This window comes from Hemicordylus capensis, chromosome 2 (genome assembly GCF_027244095.1).
Source record: "Hemicordylus capensis ecotype Gifberg chromosome 2, rHemCap1.1.pri, whole genome shotgun sequence".
NCBI classification, from domain to species: domain Eukaryota; kingdom Metazoa; phylum Chordata; class Lepidosauria; order Squamata; family Cordylidae; genus Hemicordylus; species Hemicordylus capensis.
The window spans coordinates 242091935-242113474 of NC_069658.1; the positions used below are offsets into that span (position 1 = coordinate 242091935).

Sequence of the window (21540 nt, forward strand, 5' to 3'; positions counted from 1 at the left end):
GAGGAAAGACACTTCAGGGGGGGATATTTCTGAGGAGCAGAAAGCACTGGGTGGGGGGAACTCTTCAAATGCTTTGGGGACGATCTGCACCTCTGACCATGGTCCACACACTTTCAAGATAGATTTGCAACAATGAGGATAAGACGCTTGGTTCTGCATAAAAAAGACAAGTTGTTCTAGTAAGAACTGATCAGCCACCTTTCCTTTCACTATCTCTACAACTGGACTATATTTGGTTCAAATCGAGGTCCACAAGTTAAATTTCTTGCACCTCAAATGTTCACACATCTGCTGTCTTGGATCGGGGTGGAGGACATCATTACAAACTACACCATTGAGGTGTTCCTGTGTGTCACTCACTACAGCTTTTAGAATGTGAGCCCTTTGGGGACAGGGATCCATCTTATTTATTTATTTCTCCGTGTAAACCGCCCTGAGCCATTTTTGGAAGGGTGGTATAGAAATCAAATTAATAATAATTATTATTATAACTGTACCAAATTTGGTCCAGAACGCTGGGTGATCTCATAAGCCTACTGGAAAGTAGGCTAAAAATGGATTCTCAGGAAGCAGAGCTCTGTGTCCACGGCTCCATTCTGTCTTTTTCTGCACAATTCATGGCATAGATGACCCAAGAAAGCGTATTCAGTAATAGGTGGTGGAACCAAGCCTTAAAGCAGGGGTTCCCAGCCTTGGTCCCCACACATATTGTTGTCTTGGAGTAGAGTGGAGAGAGAGAAATTTTTCTCCCTTTCTCACAGCACTAGAATCAGGAGTTGTCCCATGAAATTGAAGGCCAGGAAATTTAGAACCAACAAAAGCACCTTTTCATACAGTGCATAATTAACCTATGGAATTCTCTGCTACTGGATGTGGTGATGGCCACCAGCTTGGATGGCTTTAAAAGGGCCTTAGATAAATTCATGGAGAACAAGTCTATCAATGGCTACTAGCCAATCTGGTGGCTACAGGCCACCTCCAGACTCAGAAGCACTAAATACCAGTTGCAGGGGAGCAACAGCAAGAGAGAGGGCATGCCCTCGGATCTTGCCTGAGGGCTTCTCACAGGCATCTGATGGGCCGCTGTGCGAAACAGGACGTTGGACCAGATAGATCTTGGGCCTGATCCAGCAGAGCTGTTCCTCTGTTCTTATGACTACAACTCCCATCATCCCCAGCCGCAATGGCTGAAGGTCACTGTGAAAATAATAAAACTGGCAACAAACCTCATGTTGTTTTATTAATTTCTTAAAACCTGTTGTGGGAAAGTCTTGGCAAGCATCTGAGTTAGGCTAGAACGCCTTTCTGTATGTTCTTGTCATTAAAGGTTTCTGAATGTACGGCTGCAGTTCTTAAACCCTTGGTAACCCATCAGGCTACCAAGTTTGGGTCTCCAGATGTGGTTGGGCTACAACTCTCATCATGCCCAGCCTTGGCCATGATGGGAGGAAAATGTAGTCCAACATCTGGGGAACCCCTGGTTTACACTGACTGGCAGCAGTTTTCCAGGATTTCTGATAGGGGTCTTTTGCAGTCCTGACTCTCAGGGACTGAACCTGTGACCTCTGCTCTACCTCTGAGCTGCAGAGCCTTTCTAGTTCCTAACCTGACCAAAATAATAATAAATATAATATCAATTGTAGGCATCGTCTGTAGGATTACAAAGAGAATAGACCCAATGAGGGGACCCCAAACTTGGGTCTCTAGATGTTGGACTACAACTCCCATCATCCCCGAGGACCCAGGTTTGACGACCTCTGTATTATGGAGGAAAAGGAAAGGAAGGACAAAAGAGGGAGGGTCCATGGGGACAAGCCATGTTTCAAAGAGGCTTTAATTTGAATATACTAACAGTACACCTTTTGGAATGCAAAAATCTATACAGAAATTGCCTCCTCTTCCAGCCTGTAGTGATCCATTCCTGCGGTTCCGTTCTGCCGCTTGCTGAAGGCACAGGCGCTTTGCCCGAAAAAAAGTTGGCAACCCTCCTGTGATTACGTAGTGAATCATGCGCACGGGGCGCCAGGGTCGCTTTGCTGCTATGCGGCTTACGGTTGGCACAGGGGCTGCCTTCCTTGCCGCCTCCTCCCTGCAAAAAAAGCGCCCACTGGTCCATAGCTGTGTGCCGAGCCGGGGTTCGGGAGAGGAAGCTCGCAGCTGCTCGCGGCACAGGCGCCCTGCCAGGAAAAGCAGAACCACGACGCGCGGCTGCGAGAGACGCGAGCAGCTGCCGCTGCCTGCCCGAGTCTCAAGCGCTCCTTTGTTCTGGGATGCCGAGGAGGAGGAGGAGGAGGAGGAGGAGGAGGCGGCGGCCTGAAGGGTTAAACTGACAGAGCTTCGCTTCCCAGAGTGGACCCGCGGAGTCGTGGGAAGAAGAGGTGTGCGCCTGCCCGAGTGGAAAGTCTTTTCTTCTTCCTTCCTTTTGTGGCGCCTGGCCTCGGATCTCGGCTGCCCTGGGGTGCTCATTCTTGTGTGAGGGTGGCTGAGAGAGCCGGGCGAGCCAGGCTGGTTGAGTGCCCTGCTGGTAAGAGCTGGCCATGCTTCTCTGGGGCAGCTGCTGCTGCACACCGCCAGGGTCCTGCCTGCTGCCTGTGTGTGTGTGTGTGTGTGTGTGTGTGTGCGCGCCAAAGCCGCAGAGGAAAGGAGGCTCTGGTGGTGCCTTTTGGCACGGTGCGGAAGAAATGGTTTTCCAACGGAGGCTGGACGGCCATCTGTCCGTCAGGGATGCCGCATGGAGCGAGGGGGGCGGGGGTTGGACTAGAAGACCTCCTGGGTCCCTTCCAGCTGTAACGTGCGGGGGTTCTTTAAATTTTGCCAGTTGTTGCTTGTCCATGGCTCCAGCCCTGCCATGCTACAGGGTACATAGGAAGCTGCTTTCTAGCGAGTCAGGCCACTGGTCCATCTAGCTCAGTATTGTCAACACACTGACTGGCAGCAGCTCTCCAAGGTTTTGGACAGGAGTCCCCAGCCCTGCCTGCCTGCCTGCCTGGAGAAGCCAGGGATTGGACCGGGCATCTTCTGTATGTGAAACTGATGCTCTACCACAGAGCTATGGGCTCCATCCCTAGCCTTGTGTTGTATGCCTCTCCTGCTTCTAGAGTAGCCTCCTGTTGGCCACTGTGGGAAGCAAATGTATTCTCCTTATTTAGCAAGGGAGAGCAACTGGCCTTATCCATCCCCAGCACAGCATTCCTCCAGTGACTGTTGCTGGTGTCAATCGTATGTGTTATATATATGATGCATATATATAAAGTGATGCATATATAGATATAGATATAGATATAGATATAGATATAGATAGATAGTCAGTGCTGAGAAACCAAACACTGTGAGGAATAGTTGAGGAAGCTGGGCATTTAGCCTGAAGTGGAGAATAAGGCTAAGGGGAGATATTATCGCGGTCTTCAAATATTTGTAGGGCTCCATATAGGGGTTGCTGGTTCAAATCCCTGCTGGTATGTTTCCCAGGCTATAGGAAACACCTATATCAGGCAGCAGTGATATAGGAAGATGCTGAAAGGCATCATCTCATACGGCACGGGAGATGGCAATGGTCAACCCCTCCTGTATTCTACCAAAGAAAACCACAGGGCTCTGTACTTTACCTTTACCTTTAGGCTAGTCATTATGAAGAACGTCCTAAACGTAAGAGTTGTTTGACAGTGGAACAGTCTGCCTTGTGTAGTGGCGGGGTTCTCCTTTGCTGGGGTTTTTCAAAGAGGCTGGACTGCCATTGTCAGGGATGCTGAAGTAGCTTCCTGCACTGAGTAGGGAGTTGGGACTAGAAGACCCTTCTCCTTCTCACTCACACACTCTCTACCAGTCAGTGTAGATGGTCCTGGGCAAGATGGACCAAAGGTATGATTTGCTGCATATGAATATCTGCTGCGATTCCTGAGTTGGAACAAGCTTTGATCCTTGCTCAGATGCTGAGGAATGTCCCTCTCCCCTGAAATGATGAAATATGGGGAGGGGCTTCAGCTCAGGGGCAGAGCATGTTCTGAAAGCCCCAGATTCAGTTCTGACCACCTCCAGGTAGAGCTAGCAAAGAACCGTCCTCCCTTTGCTTTAGAGAGTGGCTGCCAGTCAGTGTAGGGCCGCACAGATGCCTTGGAAGTCCCTAGGGGGTTGTTCTAGAAGACCTCCCAGGTCGTTTTTTCCAGTACTAAAACTTGTATGATTTTGTAGTACATGATCCAGTGTGAGTGCATTGTATTTACTAACTGATGTGATGCTCTGTCGAACTGTGAAAGGTGCAGGAGGCTAGCTTTAGATTGTACCTGCTTTCCCTTTCTGCCTGTGTTGAACTGGCACAGAGAGAATCGAGCCGGAGGGGGGTGGGGCTGTGAATTGCTGACTGGAGGTGGCAGAAATAGTAGGAGGAAGGTATACTGAGTGTTACACCTGAAGCTGGATTCCAACTAGGGCTGCCCATACTTGGGAGTAAGTCTCATGGAACATAGTGGGGTTTACTTCCGAGCAAACACAGGTGGTGGTGCTCCTCCAGCCTTGGGGGCAGGGTGCCTCTGGGTACCAGTTGCAGGGGAGTAATGGCAGGAGAGAGGGCAGGCCCTCAACTCTTGCCTGTGGCTTCCAGCGGCATCTGGTGGGCCACTGTGCGAAACGGGATGCTGGACTAGACGGGCCTTGGGCCTGATCCAGCAGGGCTGTTCTTATTTTCTTATGTTCTTATGTTCTCCATGCAGTTGGCTAGCCAAAGAGTTCCTGATTCCTCAACCCCAGATGTTCATGGGCTACGGCTCTCCTCTGCCACAGTGGCCTTTGGCTGATGGGAGTTATAGTCCAAGAACATGTGGGGACCGAAGCAGTGTTCCCTCTAATGGGGATTCCCAGATTTTGTTGACTACAACTCCCATAACCCCCAAGCAAAAGCCATGACAGCTGGGGATTCTGGGAGTTGTAGTCAACAACATTGGGGAATCCCTGTTAGAGGGAACGTGGGACACAAGGTAGGAAATCTTTGTTCTAAGGCAGGGCTGCACAACATAGGCTCTCCAGTGGTGGTTGGACTACAGCTCCCATCACCCTTGATTATTGGCCATGGTAGCTGGAGGTGATGGTAGCTGGAGTCTCACAACAGCTGCAGGACTGAAATTGTGCAGTTCTGCTCTAAAGTGCAATCTTAATTCACTTGAGGTGGTTTGTTGTTTTGTTTTTTACATGTAGATCCTGCTCTTCCCGGCAAAGAGTACATGGAACATTGAATACTTGGAAAAACTGAGGTCTTCGAATGGGAATCTTTATTTCCGTTCTTAGATTTCCTATTATTGCCTGTCTGTCTCTTTCCCAGGGGAAGCCCTCCGCCGCCGCCCTTCCTGTGAAACACCTTGTTCGCCTAAAGACCCCAGCTCTCCAACAGCACTGAAAATGCTCCATGGGTCTTGTGGGACCAGCCTGGGCATGGGTAGGTAGCCGACGTCTGGGCCTCTTTTCTGCACTTTCAATCCAACACAGGCTCTTACCAGCAAGAGGGCGCCTCACACTGAGCTAAAACTAGCCTGAGGGACAAAATGGCGGCGGAGAAGGGGAGAACACCCAGTCCGGCTCTCCGGCTCCAGGCCCCATTAGAAGAGGGGATAAAAGTTGGGGAGCAGCCAGAGGGGGGAGGCCAAGCAGGCCTTGAGCCTGAAGTAGCTTCTGAGAGAGCAGGAAGTGCATCTCGTAAGTCCAAGGCCAGAAAGGACCAAGATCTTCTAAAAAAGGAAAGCCCTGAAGAAGTTCTAGGCAAGGCGGGTGAGAAGCAGTCAAAGCATTTAGAATCGGACAAGTGCACACAATTCCCTTGCTTGGGATGGGGAAACCGCCAGCTCCCAGGGCCTGCACCCTGGAAGAATCCTAAGGGGTTTCTGGCCTCTTTTGAGGGAGTAGCTGACGTCTACCGGAGGTCCAGAGGACTGTTGGATCTCCGTGCCGAGACCCAAGGGGACCACAGAAAGACAGAAGCTGGAGAGAGAGAGGATTATTGGAAAGTGAGGGGCGATCCCCCAAGAGAGGACTCATTCACCGCGGAGGTGCAGCGCACGCTCTTCCGGGAGTTCCGCTACCAGGAGGCCGAGGGGCCCCGCGAGGCCTGCAGCCGCCTCTGGTACCTTTGCCACCGGTGGCTGACCCCAGAGAAACACACCAAGGAGCAGATCCTGGAGCTGGTGATCCTGGAGCAGTTCCTGGCCATCCTGCCAATGGAGATCCAGGGCTGGGTCAAGGGGGGTCACCCTCAGTCCTGTGACCAGGCGGTGGCCCTAGCAGAAGATTTCCTGCTGAGACGGCAAGAAGCTGGGAGACTGGAACGGGAGGTGAGAGCATTTTCCCACACGGTTATCCTGGCAGCTACCAATTTAGGGATAATGTGCAAGTGACCCTGTGAGATGGCAACAGTGTCATGAAGCTTGCGTACGTTGGCTCTTTATCATGGTGACCAGCTTTGAGTCTGGACTCTGATCCGTTATTAAAATCCTAGCATGTTAGAGTTACATAGGAAGCTGCATTCTACCGAGTCGGACCATTGGTCCATCTAGCTCAGTGTTGTCTACACACTGACTGGCAGCAGCTCTCCAGGGCTCCAGACAGGAATTTCTCTCATCTAATCAGATGGTCTAACACTGAGCAATGGCTTCCACCCAGGCTTGAAAGAGCCAGAGGCTACATCCTCGGTGCCTTCCAGGGGACGGAGTAAATCATTCAGGGAAGGAGAGGGGAACTGCATGGGTTGGAGACTCCTGGGAGAGCAGCTGTACTGTCTTGGTGGCCCTTCCATACCATCCCCCATCGGCCTGGGAAAGATGGAGTCCTGAGGGAGTTGCTAAGAGGAGCCATGGTCCGAATTGGTGCCAGGGGAGAGACTGATGGGCTTGCAGCTATAGCTTATGGCCAGCCGCGGAGGGGGGCTGGTGGCGGCCCATGTTCGGCCGCCTGGCCCCGCCCCCCGCATCTGACATCAAATCCAGGGGACGGCTAGCCACGCCCCCATGTCTGACGTCAGACACGGGGTCGTGGTCTCCCTCCCAAACAGGGCTGCACAGCCCTGTTTGGAAGGGAGATCAGCCCCACTGCATTGGCAGTGAGACCAGGAATGGCTCTCCCTGCCTTTAAAAGGCAGGGAGGGTCACTCTGGCCACGCTGCCAATGCCACGCAGCCCAGTTTGGGAGCAAAATAACACCCCTGCATCTGACATCAGATGCAGGGGGCGTGTTTGGGGCTGCAAGGTGCAGCCCTGGGGGTGGCAGTCCAGGTTATTTGAACCCATTTGACCATTTGATTGATTGATTGATTTCTATACCGCCCTTCCAAAAATGGCTCAGGGCAGTTTATACAGAAAAATAATAAGTAAATAAGATGGTGGCTCCGCCCCAGCTCATGACATTTCCTAGAATCCTCTCCTCCTCCTCTTACAGTTCTGCTACGGAGGGAACTCCGTCATGCTCCCTCTCTCCGTGTTTTTAAAAAGCAATCAAAAACCCATCTTTTAAAATGGGCTTTTAAATGTTTTATCTGCTGCTTATATCTAGTAGATATAGCTATCAGTTTTTAGCTTTTTTAGTAACTTTTACTTTGAAATTTTTTTTTTAATGGTAATTTAAAATGTGGTTTTAGCCTGGTATTTAACTTAACTTGTTTAATGTTATGAGTCTAATTTTACGTTGCATCTGTCTTATTAATGTTGTGAGACACCCTGAGCAGTAGTGTACTGGAGGAGCAGGGTATAAATATTTTAAACAAATAATAATAAATCATAGAGTTTTCGAAGTCACCTTGGAGATCTTCCAGCTCAACCCTAGGAAACTCCCTCCCTGACAGATGGCTGCCCAGTCTCTGTTTGAAAACCTCCAAGCGAAAGAGAGCCCACCTGGTACGGGCAGAGTGTTCCAATGTCAAACAGCTCGTACAATTTGGAATATCCTCCGAATCACCAGCCTAAATCTGCTTCTTTGTCATTCAATCCATTGGTCCCAATGCTGCCCTCGGGCGCAACAGAGAACAAGTCTGTTCTTCCTTTGGTGTGACAACATTTTTGAAAATGGCTGTCATGATAGAACCCAACCCATAGCTTAGTATTGGGGCATATACATGGCCTAATTAACTAATTTAACTAATTAACTAATTTCTAATTAATTAACTAATTAACTAGTTAACTAATTTCCAGTTAACTGATCTCTCGGTTTCTAGGCTCAGGAAAGACTTGTCTCTGCCCGAGAAAGCCCAGAGGTGGTTGGTATATTGGTGTATATTGGTGGGGCCTTTCATTTTTGAATGCTGCTCTAAGTTTTGTATTTGTTTTAAAAAACTTGTATGAAGAAAACTAGTGCATCAGGAGTAAAGATTCTAGCTTAGCCCTCCATCCTGCTGTCCTGGTTTTTATGGTGCACGCAGGGGGAGCAGTCAAAAGTGTGATCCCTCATTTAGTGTGAAATAGTGCAGCCGGCTCTGTCACCTTGGGGGACTGCCATGTCATTTTGCTATGCACATATTCCGGGATATGTGCATAATATTCCAGGACATGTGAATGCATTATCCAATGCAGAGGAAAAGGGCTCCAGGCCATGTGGCAAAAACCACTGAGCAGGAGATGAAACTGAGCCAGAACCTTATTCGTATCCCATTGGCTGCTCTGGGCACTGCTTCTTGGGACAGCTGGGTGCTCAGTGTGAGGAGGGGAAATCGATTCCTTGCCCATTTTGACCCTTCCTCCTTGCTTCCTGCGTGGTTCGTTTGTTCTTGCTGCTGTTTCAGGGTCCAGCACTGATCCAGGAGGCGGCTTTGACTCTACCCACAGCTGATCAGCCTCCATCCGTCCCTGGAGAGAAGGAGCTTGGTGCGGAGTCCAAGCAGGAAGGGGCAGGCGACACCAGCTCTCAGCGTAAGGATTTCTGCTGATAGCATTCTTTGTGGTCTTATAGTCCTTGGATGACATTATCTCAGGTGGCAGCTTCTCCTTCTTTATGTTTGAGATCCATCCCTTACATAACCCAGAAGATATTGAATTTCAACCCAAAATGAAATGGAGGGACACTCCTCTTTTCCAAGGACAAAGAAGTACCTTTTCAAATGGAGTCTTCCTTGTATTTAGCAGAGGGAGAGCAACTGTCCCTTTTCAACGCAGCATAGCATCCCTCTCAGTGGCTGTTGCCAGTGTCTCCCTTGTGTTTCTTTTAAGACTGTGAAGCTCTTTGGGACAATATGAAGTCCTTGTGGCTCACAGTCTGGGAATCACCCCTGCTAATGGAACAAAGAGGTCTTTCAAAGTCATGACTCTCTTCCATTTACCAGGGAAGAGCAACTATCCCTGTTCAGCCCAGTATAGCATCCATCCCAGTGGCTGTAGCTGGAGTCTTCCTTGCAGTTCTTCCTTTTAGATTGTGAGCCCTTTAGGGACAGAGAACCATTTTCGTATTCCTATTGCTGTATCGATTAATTCGATGATCCCCTGCTAACTGAGCAAAGAGGCACCTTTTAAAAGTGGTGATTCTCTTTATTTAGCAGGGGGAGAGCAACTGGCCCTATCCATCCCCAGCACAGCATTCCTGCAGTGGTTGTTGCTGGTGTCTGCCTTATGTTTCTTTTTTAGATTGTGAGCCCTTTGGAGACAAGGAGCAGTGTTGCCTCTAACAGGGATTCCCAAATGTTGTTCACTACAACTTCCAGCTTTCCCAGTTGCAATGGCCTTTGGCTGGGGATTCCAGGAATTTTAGTCAACAACATCTGGGAATCCCTGTTAGAGGGAACACTGACAGGGAGCCATTTTATTTATTTTTATATCTGTGTAAACTGCTTTGGGAGCTTTTTGTTGAAAAGTGGTATATAAATATTCATCGTATTCAATAACTCTTTTGTTGAAAAGTGGTATATACATATTTTTAATCATAATGTTGGCTGACATGATGCGTAGCAATCCATTGCGGGGCTCTTGCAGGCTTCAGAGGAAGTTCTGGTGTTGCCCTGAGACAGTGATTGCCATTTGCAGAAGCTGTGTTTCCACAGGTTTCCCCGTTCAGAACAATGGAGAAACCTGCAACAACGTAGCTTCCACAATCGCTGTCTCAGGGCAGTGGTGGAGCTTCCTTTGAAATCTGCAAGATAGTTGTGGAGGTGGTAGGCCATACATCATGGCAGCCTTTATTTATGTTTTTATTTATTTTTCGTTTTGTATTCCGCTCTTCCTCCAAGGAGCCCAGAGCGGTATACTACATACTTAGGTTTCTCCTCACAACAACCCTGTGAAGTAGGTTAGGCTGAGAGAGAAGTGACTGGCCCAGAGTCACCCAGCAAGTCTCATGGCTGAATCGGGATTTGAATTCAGCTCTCCCCGGTCCTATTCCAGCACTCTAACCACTACACCACGCCGGCTCTTCTAATTTTCAGAGTAATCCAGCAGTGCCTCTACTTCTGAACTCTAGCAACTCTTTCCAGTGAATCTGTATTTACAGACAAACCTTGCTGATCGCAGACCTGGCACTTGCGGTTTCCCGTATCCGCAGTCGGGTAATTGCCACCCAACCTTGGTATACGTGATAAAATTTGACAATTAAAGGGTTAAGACTCGCTTATTTGCGGGCCGGGGATTTGCGGGCCATTTTGAGGATGGGAGGCATTTTGTGGCTCATTTTAGCAGGGGGAGAGTAACTGGCCCTATCCACCCCCAGCACAGTACCTCCAGTGACTGTTGCTGGTGTCTATCTTATGTCTCTTTTTAGATTGTGAGCCCTTTGGGGACAGGGAGCCATCTTATTTGTTTGTTATTTCTCTTTGTAAACCACCCTGAGCCATTTTTGGAAGGGCGGTATAGAAATCGAATTAATAATAATAATAATAAATAATAATAATAATTATTATTATTATTATTATTGTGAAAACACATTTTTTAAAAAAATATGATTTCTTTTTGTGGGGAATACAGCAATTTTGGACTCTTGGGGAACACACAGAGCACGGTAGGGCACCCCCATACTTTCAATCCTTTTTGTCCCATTTTTTCACTGCCTCAGGAACCTAACCCCACAATTTCCATTGCCCTAATGTCCCATTATCTGTGGCTTGGCTATCCACAGCCCCCCTTTGGCATGGAACCCGTGTGGATAATGCAGTTCTCCTGTACAGATCTCCCCGTGTGCTTCCAAGAAATCAATTGACTCTGTGTTTTGTCTTTTTCAAGAACGTTTCTCCTCCAGGGAATGACATTTTGGTTTCATTATCTATTTCCAGCAGATGATGAACGGACGGCAGAGAGCAAAGAGGAGAAACCGCAGCCGGAGAATCCAGAGCCAGTGAAGCTCCATGGGACATCCTGGAGAAAGCTTCCTTGGCGCCAAGAGGATGGAGAACCTTCTGCAAGCCATGATGCTGGACCAGAGAAGGGGAGGAAGAACTTCCTAGAACCAAGAGTGGATGTTTTCTTTCCTTACCTAGGAGACAGCGGAGACCTGAGCCAAACCATTGTGGTCAAGCGAAGGCGCAGAAGCCGAGGGGAAAAAGTGTGTGGTGTGTGTGGGAGAAGCTTCAGTCGGACCACGGTGCTGGTTGCACATCAGAGAACCCACACAGGAGAGAAGCCGTTCATGTGCAAAGATTGTGGGAAATGCTTCAGCTTGAAATCCACCCTGGTTGCGCATGAAAGAACCCACACGGGAGAGAGACCCTACTCTTGCTCGCAGTGCGGGAAGAGCTTCACCGTCAGCTCAGACCTTACCAGGCACTACAGGATCCACATCGGAGAGAAGCCGTTCAACTGCTCGGAGTGTGACAAAACCTTCAGCCGCAAAACGCAGCTTCTCAACCACCACAAAGTCCACACGAGAGAGAAACCCTACAAGTGCTCACAGTGTGGGGAAAGCTTCAGCCGGAGCTCAAGCCTGATGATACATGAGGGTTCCCACACAGGAGAAAAACCCTTTAAATGCCCGGACTGTGATAAATCCTTCAACACATCCTCCCAGCTTGTCAAGCATCACCGTGTCCACACAGGAGAGAGGCCGTACACCTGCTCGGAGTGTGGGAAAAGCTTCAGCCAGAGGCAGATCCTGATGGTGCACCAGAGAATCCACACGGGAGAGAAGCCGTTCAAGTGCGCCACTTGTGGGAAATGCTTCTGTGACCGTGCTGTCCTCATCAGGCATCAGAAAGTCCACACGGGGGAAAGGCCACATCAGTGCACAACTTGTGGGAAAAGCTTTTCTCACCGTGCCGTCTTGGTTAGACATCAGAAAATCCACACTCGAGAAGCTCTGAGCATACTCACGCTGGAAGAGGAGGAGGAACAACCCAACAAAGGCCTGTAAAGACTCAAGACTGTCGCATATTTCCTTGACTCTTGGCTACAGATGACTACTTACTTCATGGGTACTTACTGCTGCATCTGTTTAGAGATGTGGGAAGCCAGCGATCTGTAGCGTCCTTCTGCCTGATTTTGGTTGCACCACAATAGGTTTCCAACACATTCATACCAAAACTGAAATCCAATGAAGTAGGAGAATGGTCAAGTTTTCCATGACTCATGCCTGGATGCTACAGGGTCCTGGCTTCTTGCATACTGGCATATCACTGTAAGTTACTATGGGGTGATTTACCCTCAGGAAGAACCTTTATTGCTAGCTCTCAGCGGGATAGCCAACATCTGGTGGAGTTATTGGAAAAGCCAGTGATACCAGCTGACCTGGGCTGGCATCCTGACTAATGCTGTGCTTGTGCAAGGACATTGCACTAGTGCAAGGCTGTTGCACTAGCTACATCTGGAGCACGTGTTCCAGACTGGTGTTGCACCAGCAACAAGGTGTGCAATAATAATAAATAATAATAAACTTTGTTAGCCGCCCATAACAAATTGTTCTCTGGGCGGTTCACAACAGAGGATTAAAACATACAATAAAACATATAACACATTAAATCATAACAGACAAAAAAGGTGGGGAATGAATACAAAATACAATATAAAGCAGCTTAAAAACTCATTTTAAAATTAGTGAAAAATCAGATCAAATTTGAAAATCAGAATTTAAAAGGCCTGAGTTAACAGAAAGGTCTTTACCTGGCATCTAAAAGAACAAAGTGATGAAGCCAGGCAAACCTCACTGGGGAGGCTATTCCATAAATGGGCTGCAACCACCAAAAAGGCCCTCCCTGGTAGCCACTCACCTCGCTTCGTTTGGCAGGGGCACCCGGAGGAGGGCTTTCCAAAGCAGGGGTGAACCAAGATCGGAGTGGGCCTGGAGACGAGATTTTAAAATGGGCCCCTCACTGCCTTCCTCTCCTTCTCATAGCCCCATGTCTCTACTGCAGAAGAACATTAAAGACACAAGTAATATTGTGTAGCAGATTTACAGAGGACAGGAGACTACAGTTACAAGGTGTAAACAACAGCAGAACCAAAGAATACAACAGAATCAGCTTTGTGAAATACAAGAGGGCAATTCATGCTTGCTACCACAAGACTGGCTCTCCTCCCCTTCTGTGGGTTCCAAAGGAAGCTTCTGTTCCAAGCTTAACAAATTTTGTCAGGGCTGTAGCATGGCAGGATTTTTTTTTAAAAAAATCCATTTGGAAAAGGCCAGTGAAGGGGTATCCAGGCAAACCAGTTTAAAATTAGCAAACATTAGCTAGGCTAGCTCCACTCTTCTCCAACCGTCAAGTATTGTGAGCCATTCTGGGAGCACAGAACATTTTTTTGAGAACTTGTTTGGTTGAAAACAATTGAATATATTTTGAACAACCACGGCATCATCAAAGAACCAATCAATAAACCTCCTGCCACCATCCCCTCTTTCCTGTCCACAGAGAGGAAAATGACTCATTGAAAGTTGGAAGAAGATCACTTCAAATGGGTCATCAGGACCTAGACAGAATAATCCAATCATTTAAAATCATTTTTTAAAAGTTAAAAATAGCGCAGGCACAAATAATCTCTCTCTCATTCATTCACTCACACTCACATTCTCTCGGGGGAATCACAAAGCCTCTCTGCCGCTGCCGCTGCTGTCACTCTCCTCCACTCCGACTGACAAAAGGGAAATTAAGAGTCATAGAGAACCTGTTTGTGGGGACTGCAGCTCACACTTCTGGTAAGGGGAATGGAGAGAGGACAAGGACTGGACTTTAGGGATGTGCACAAACCTGTTCAGAGGCCCTTTTGTGGGCCTCCGAACAGGTTCGAACATGGGGCTGGTTTGAAGTTCGATGGGGGGGGGGTGTTTCAGCTTTAAAGGCAGGGGGAGGGTGCACTTACCCCTCCTGCTGCTTCCCCACAACAGCGTCAGTTTTTCAAAAAGCGCATTGAGGCAGCAGCATACCTCCCTGCCGCCCCGTTGTAAGTGCACCCTCCGCCCACCCGCCCTTAAAGCGGCACCCCTGCCGCTTTTGAACTACCCAACCGTGGTTCCATGCACATCCCTACTGGCCTTGGAGGGGGGGGCCCTCAGAGACCATGGGCCAAGAGACATTTGTCTCCCTTTGTCTCATTAACGGTGTACCCATGCTCCAAAGAAGATCGTAAGGTTTACGTTGGGACATATGTGGCAACCTATGGCAAACCTTGTCTCTCTGGCAGGGAACTTGAGCAGAATAACTTAAGAGTGCAAGTGTGCATTTTCAAGCACTCTGTGACCTTGCGCAGCTACACCATCTTCTTGCACTCGTGCAACTTTGGTTGTTGTGCAAGCGCAGCACTAGTCAGGATGTTGGCCTTGGTGTTTGCATCTTTAACCTATGCACTACAATGAATGAAATGTGTACATGGTAATAGGGGGTGAGATGTCTCTCATTGGCTTCTCACCCCCTATAGGTAGCGAAAAAGACACTTGTTTTCGTAGTTGAATTCTACCTTTTGATGTGTGGCATACTCTGCGCCTTCCTACTCCCTCAATGGGGGCTGCCATTGACCTTGTATGGTGGTAATTAGAGATAAGTGCCTAATAATAATTAGTAAGACTGTCACAAGAAAGTCATTGAACCATCTTGATTGATTAAGCAATTAAACCTGCATAGATTTGTATTTAATAGTTTTTGGAGGGGAAGCCTGCCTGCTTCATTTCTGGATGAGGTCTAAGTGTGTTGTAACAGGCATTTTGGAGACATTCCACCTCTTCTAAGGTGCCACTTGCCATCCACAATTTTGTAAGCATGATATATTTATTTTATTTTAAAAAGATTTTAGATACAGGTGGACCTCGGTATCTGCAGAGGTTCCATTCTCCGCTACTACTGCGGATACCGAACCTGAGGATACTGGAGCATTAAGTCAATGGGAATGGTTTGTGTGTGGGGTGTGTGTGTTGGATTCCAAGAAGCTGAAGAAAAGGGCAAAAATCAAACAAAAACACGCCCCCCAAAGTGTGTGTGGAGGGGAATGCCCTACCATGCTCCATGGGTATCCATCTGCCCAGCAGTACCCCCCACCCAAGTTCCCAATGTTTCCATGAAAAAATCACCAGGGAGATGTGTGTGTGTGTGTGTGTGTGTGTGTGTGTGTGTGTGTGAGAGAGAGAGAGAGAGAGAATGAGATATAAAATGGCTCCTTTTTGTAAAATGGCAGCCAGAAATGACCCCCAAGGTCATTTTCAGTCACCCCCACCCCATTAATACATGAAATTAACCCTTTGGGGGGGCCATTTTTAAAACGCTTATGCCGAGGTCAGGTGTCAATTGCTCACTGATACGAAAATGTTGAATCCACGGACAGTGAGGTTCTGCTGTACACACATACACACACACCTGCTAGTCAATTAATTTGGCACATTTAAATTTCTTAAAATCTTTTAAATCGACACCTAATAGATTGATTGCAGCCTTAATTATTAGCCTATCTGTATGAGGTTTCCATTAGCAACTAGCAACCTTTCTCTACTGACAAGGCCCAAAAGGTGAAGGGCCTTACATCTGTGCTCCAATTCTTTCATTTCTCAAAGGGCTGCTTCACACGACTACTGGGAAGTCTGGTTACCAGGAATCTCTGATTCTCAGGGAGCGCATACTCCAGTCGGCATGTGTGAACCCACCCAAGTCCGCTTCCCAAGCCATCTTGAGTGGGTTTACACAAAACACCCACTGGGAGCACATACTCCCTGGGAACGAGAGGCTTCCAGCCAAGAGGATTTCTGGGTGTGATGTTGGGGGCCCTCCTAAAAGGATTCATGCGTATGTGGACAAAGTCAGGGAACCATATGTGCATAAACTGGTATGCCTCAAGCAATCTCTACCGCTAGAACATCCTCTTAACAGTCTGAATCTCTGAGCTGGAAGGACTCTGGTGGTGGTTCAGAGCACTCCCTCTAACTCATAACAATATAATAATACTTAATTTATCATGGTTGGGGTCGACATTCTATATCATCTTATACTCTAATAAACCATTTCCTCTCTTTTTCTTTTTAAAAAAATGAAATCTTTGAACAAAATATCAAGAATTCTGTTGGACAGTGTGGCAGGACTGGGGCAGAGTTCATATAGCAGCTGTGGCAGGGGCCCCTTCCTTTGTGGGGATCTGGGACAAATTGCCCCAGTTGCCCCACCCTCTGGGCCGCCCTGGTTCCCAGCAACCAGACTTCCCAGTAGTGACGTGAAGCCACCCATTATGAAGATTCTCTCACCTAGTTGCTAGAGTTCTTCCATGCTCAAATCGAATTGCATCTTTTTTCCCCCCTTTTGAGAGCTGATGAGAAAGTTCATAGTAATTTCTGTTCTGTGGCCCTTCCCTGCCATCCTAAACTCCTATTCATATAAGCTGAAATCATGCATAAATAGCCTTCTATAAGTCAGTTCTCTAGAGATGAAGGCAGAATGCATTTCCCTGACCCTGGAGAACAGCAAAATTGATTGAGATGTCTTTGTTGAGGGTGGGGGAAATCCATCCCCTTTATGCTACTACTTTGCTAGTGTTGGTTGAAAAAGAAAAGACACTTGTTCACTAAATATTTTAGAATTCATGGATATGTTTTCTAGATATGTCTCTCGAGTCTTCAGCCAGTGGAAACAAAACTGTAGCATCTCACCCCTCGTAGTTCAGCCTAGAAATGAGCATTGGTGGTGAAGAAAATAATCTTGTCCCGAAACAGAGTGAAACTGAAAGACTTGATCACAGGAGCCAGAAGGAGGTTGGCTTGCTAATCCTTGCTAGGATTTCATACTGAGCAGGTATCCATCCTCAGCTAAAGAGAACTGTCCCATTGCCCCTTCCTGCATCTCTAAGATGGCTGACCCTGGAGCTATGGCAGACGTTGGGGGTATTGAATACACCCTGCAGAATGGACTGAAACTGTTAAAAGAACCATTTAGGGACTCTGCGCAGATGATGAGCCTCAGAGCAAGCTTGGGCTCAGAGAACTCCCAGTGGGACTTGGAAGAATATGGAAGCTTGCTGCTGAATCTCCCCAACATTCCAGAGGCAATCTGCTGAAAGATCTGCCAGAGACAATATAAGAAGTGGAGGGATTGCCAGTTACTGTTGCTGGACAAAAGGCACCAAGGAACTATTTTTCATCACTTTTAAAAAATCACAGCAAAGAACTCCAAGGGTGTTTGGAAAACTGGAAAGAATATGGGAATCTACAATTTAAAAACAAATAATCCCAAAAGGCCCAGAACGGAACCGGTTGTTAGCTTGGGATGAGAATGGCACCGACATTTATGCCTTGCTGTATAGTAAATGAGTGGCCTAAATCAGGTTACTCCCACAATAATGTCAGGTTCTGTTTTAGTGGTATGTTAGTTGTTGTTTCCCCCCCGATTAGCAGAACAGTTATGTGGATGTCTTATTACAGGGCGTCCTGACGGAGAAAGGAGATTTGGAAACCCATTTTGTATTTTGCTTTTTAACTAAAGCCAAGATTTGAAGAATCCTACCACGGTCAGTGGCTTTTCTGCACGCTGGCAGAATTGTAGCAACCATGGAGTGTTGACAATGGGATGATTCAGGCGGGGCGGTCCTTCTATGAAGTAAGATGAGGCGATTGCCTTAAGAGGCAGATTGGAGCACCAGTGGAGCAGCAAAATATCCCACCATCCCCTGTTGTGGTACGATACCTTCTGCCACAGCCACTTGGAAAAAGGGAAGGGGGCAGCATTTGGCACCTTGCTACAGGTGCAAAGACATCTTGGTAAGAGTTAAAAGCAGAAAGATGTGGGAAGTGTTAAAAGCACAGAATGCAGGTGGTGTTGGATGATCGGGGAGAGAAGAGATCAAGAGTTTGGTAGTGGCTAGGGATGTGCACAAACTGGTTCGGAAGTGCTTTTCCGGACCTCCAAACCAGTCCAGCATTCGGGGGGGGTGTTACCTTTAAGGAGCAGGGAGGGTGACCTCCCCCCTCCCACTTTCCCCTCCAGCACTCTCACCAAAATCGCTGGTGCAGGACAGCAGTGTACCTCCTTGCCACCCTGGTCAGTGTCAAACCAGAAGTGCCCAGTGCACACACCGGCGGGGGAAATGCGGGGTGGAGGAGTAAGGACACCCTCCCTGCTCCTTAAAGGTAAGCCACGCCATGCCCCCACTGCCAAAACAGCCGAACACCGGAGCTTGCACATCCCTAGTAGTGGCAATTTGCTCGTGACAAGATGGAGTGAAATGCTTCCATTTCCCATCAATCTTGAGTCGCAGTTCGTGGTGGAAATAAGCACCTAGGTCTCCACGAAGATGCTAAATTCCACTCAAAAGCAGGATGTGTTTGCAGTTGTTGGATTCCATTCAGCCATAACCTTCTATGCACTTGGGAGCCCCTCGGTGGATTCTGCTGTGCATTTTGCCGGATTCAGAGTCCCGCCCAAATTGCTGAAGCCTCTGCTAGGACTCTGAAAATCCTAATTCCATAGAGGTTTAAAGACTCAGTCTAGACTTTTCCTTGAATAAATCTATATGTTTTTACCCCAAAGCCTTATATTGGGAAGGGAGGTAAATTGTACATTACAGTTTACTTAGCTGATACTCTTCCTGAACTGGCATTCCCTGCTGATAATGACATGGTTTTAAAGCAGACCCGACTGCTAGGGAAGAGGCGATGGCCTGCCTTTTGGGGTACCACAAAGGAATGCAAATTGTCCATTATTTACTTTATTGTATTTTTCCTACCATGCTGGGGAGGGGATAGGGGGTGCCCTCTGGATTTTTTTTGCTTGAAGCTCCGGATTGCCTTGGGTTGTGGTGTGCCCTGGAATTTCTGTAAAGGCTGTAGGTTGCATGCTGCCAATTGGGGCCTTTCCGCTGGCCCTTTGGGGTTATCCAGGGAGGGCAGTAGGATAGGCATGTTCACTACTGCTTCAGTGCATGCCTGATGCATTTGTAGCCAGTGGGCATGATAGAACTATGATTCCCCAACTGCACATCCCCTAGCCCCAGAAGGCTCTGTAGGGCTAATCTGTGCCACAAAGCCTGCAGTCTTCACAGAGCCCCTTCCCTGCTTAAACGTGTGATAGGGGGCTGCAGGCCTCTGTAAAGGCTGAGCAAGGTGTTCGACCTTGTCAGAAGTGATCCTGGAGTTGCACCCATTCTGGAAACGTAGGCAGAATTCCAGGGAATTGTTTCATTTTAATATAAGTTATTCCCTTCACTACTGCCCGCTGAACTGTTATACTGATATAATGTAGACTTAGTTCTCATGAAGGCAGTAAACCTGTATCTGTTTCTGTAATACTATAGACTTCGTTGAAGATTCACCTCTAGGAATGCCCTATCGGGGGTGGGGGGGAGGAGGAGAGGAGAAATCTTACACATAGAAAAATAGTCTTGTCAGGGAGTTTTCTACAGGTGAGGATGCTTGCGCAGAGGAACATTTAACAGAGTCCCCACTTCCAGTCTCAAGCAGCAGACCCAAGTATCAGGGATTTGGCCAATTCAGGCACTGGCTGGGAGCCCAGGGCCATAAGGAGGCCCAGAGGCCCTGGTCAGTACTTATGCAGTGACAGCAGCAGCCCTGCTTTATTGGCTCCAAACGTTGCTCCATTCTTGTTATCCTAGCCATTCTAATCCATTAATGGGATTTTTCTCCCAGAGTCCCTTTGTTATCACACTAGTAGCTGCCATTTTTTAAAAACCAGTAATGCAATACTCTGAGAAGCTGCTGTCAGCCTGTGTCGATAATATTGAGCTAGATGGACCAACGGTCTGACTCGGTATATGGCAGCTTCCTGTGTTCCTATCAATCACTGCATGACAGTGGTGGAGTGAGAAGGCAGGACCATGGTATTTTGGGTGGTAATGATGATAAAATGGTGGCTGCCAGAGTGGCCAGGGCAAAGCACTCCTAGCTGCTCCTGTGTCCTTGTGGTATAAGGCATCTTCTTGGGCCTGGAGGGTCACCAGGTCACTTGTCCAAAAGCTCCCTTGAACCTGGACCCTGTGAAACAGAACAGCCCAGTTGGTTTTCCCCAACTCTTTGAGTCTGCAATAAGGCAAAAGAAGAATCCTAGAGATAGAACTCAGCTTGGCTCAGTGTGTGAGACAGAGTAGATTCATAGACGTGCTAACCAGTTCGGAGGTTTTGCTACCGCTCTTGAGGGGAATGCAGACATAGGGGTAGCTTGAATGCCTTCATTATGAAAGTGTCCATTTTTGAAAATGCAAGCAGAACAGCAGTGACTTACTATACACAGTGTTTCCCACAAGAAGTGTAATATCTTAAGTATATTTTAACACTGTATTATTCACTGTTTGCCTTTATTCTTTAACTTGTTTTTTCTTCCACCAATTACTCAGGTGCCTAATTTCATCAACATATTGTCCTCATAACTGTCTTAACTTTCCCATTAAAAATACTCTCCTTCCCTGCCCCCTGCCTGTTCTTGTCACGATATTTATTTGTGTTTATCTGATTTTCCACATGATTTGTCCTCCCTTTTCTACAATACATATGCAATATTCCTCTGGTTTTCAGGTAGCTTTTTCTTGCTTTCAGTCTGCAATGAATGGAAACCATATACATCTTTGACATCTGGACTCTCCCCCTACCTCCGCTTAATCCCTACGACTTGTTTCCCCATAAAAATGTTTCCTTTTCTCTTTTGACTTGTTCATGTCAAGCAAGCGATGTTGGCTTAATACTGCTAATTTCGTCACACTTTTCTTCTGTGAAATCTTGTATCCTAGCAATAATCCTTCTTGCAAGTAGACTCACATTGGGCAAGGCCTCTAAAGGAACACTACAGGATATCTTTCTCCAAGTATGGAGGGGAAGATTCTGAAAAGGGATATTTCCCAGAGTTCATTAGGGTCTCTGTTGGCCTGAGCAACACCAGCCCTTCCCAAAAGCTTTTAGAGCCCTGTTCAGACATTTTTTTAAAAAGGAGCAGAGGACACTGTACTCCTAAGAGTGAACTGACAAGCCATGCTCTAGCACAGATGTGTTGAGAAGCCTCACGCAGCACACCATATTCCTCACACTTAAGGTGGTTGTCTGAAGTGGCAAACACTGTAATGGTGGCTGCTTCGGTAAGCAGAAGGCTGTGGGACCAAAGACCATTGTCACTGAGGCTGATGGGAGCTGTAGTCTAACATCTGGGGATCCAAGTTAGAGAATCTCTAGCCCTATTCACATGTTACATTCAACACGCAT

At 47.6% G+C, this 21540-nt stretch overlaps 1 protein-coding gene across 9 annotated transcripts; it reads left to right on the forward strand.

The window, feature by feature from the left end:
• The first annotated feature begins 2018 nt into the window (after positions 1-2018).
• On the forward strand, positions 2019-20758 carry LOC128347489 (zinc finger protein with KRAB and SCAN domains 8-like). Of its 9 annotated transcripts, none has more exons than XR_008317579.1 (5): positions 2019-2524; positions 5188-6314; positions 8750-8876; positions 11219-12555; positions 16943-20758. XR_008317579.1 is itself a non-coding variant. In XM_053302303.1 (5 exons), the coding sequence occupies exons 2-5, from the start codon at positions 5389-5391 to the stop codon at positions 12289-12291; spliced, it is 1665 nt and encodes a 554-aa protein (XP_053158278.1). In that variant the 5' UTR covers positions 2019-2524; positions 5188-5388; the 3' UTR covers positions 12292-20758. The 9 variants fall into 9 exon arrangements, 8 of the variants coding, with proteins under 8 accessions (XP_053158278.1, XP_053158279.1, XP_053158280.1 ...); XM_053302303.1 differs by having other exon boundaries at positions 5188-5425; positions 5887-6314; positions 11219-20758; XM_053302304.1 differs by having other exon boundaries at positions 5312-5425; positions 5887-6314; positions 11219-20758.
• The last annotated feature ends 782 nt before the right edge of the window (positions 20759-21540 follow it).

Excerpts from the sequence above, each read along its gene's own strand:
- LOC128347489 (XM_053302297.1), top strand. The coding sequence starts at position 5,532 with ATGGCGGCGGAGAAGGGGAGAACACCCAGTCCGGCTCTCCGGCTCCAG. Across the intron at positions 6,315-8,749 it reads CTGGGAGACTGGAACGGGAG|GGTCCAGCACTGATCCAGGA; the intron begins GTGAGAGCATTT and ends CTGCTGTTTCAG. Across the intron at positions 8,877-11,218 it reads AGGCGACACCAGCTCTCAGC|CAGATGATGAACGGACGGCA; the intron begins GTAAGGATTTCT and ends ATCTATTTCCAG.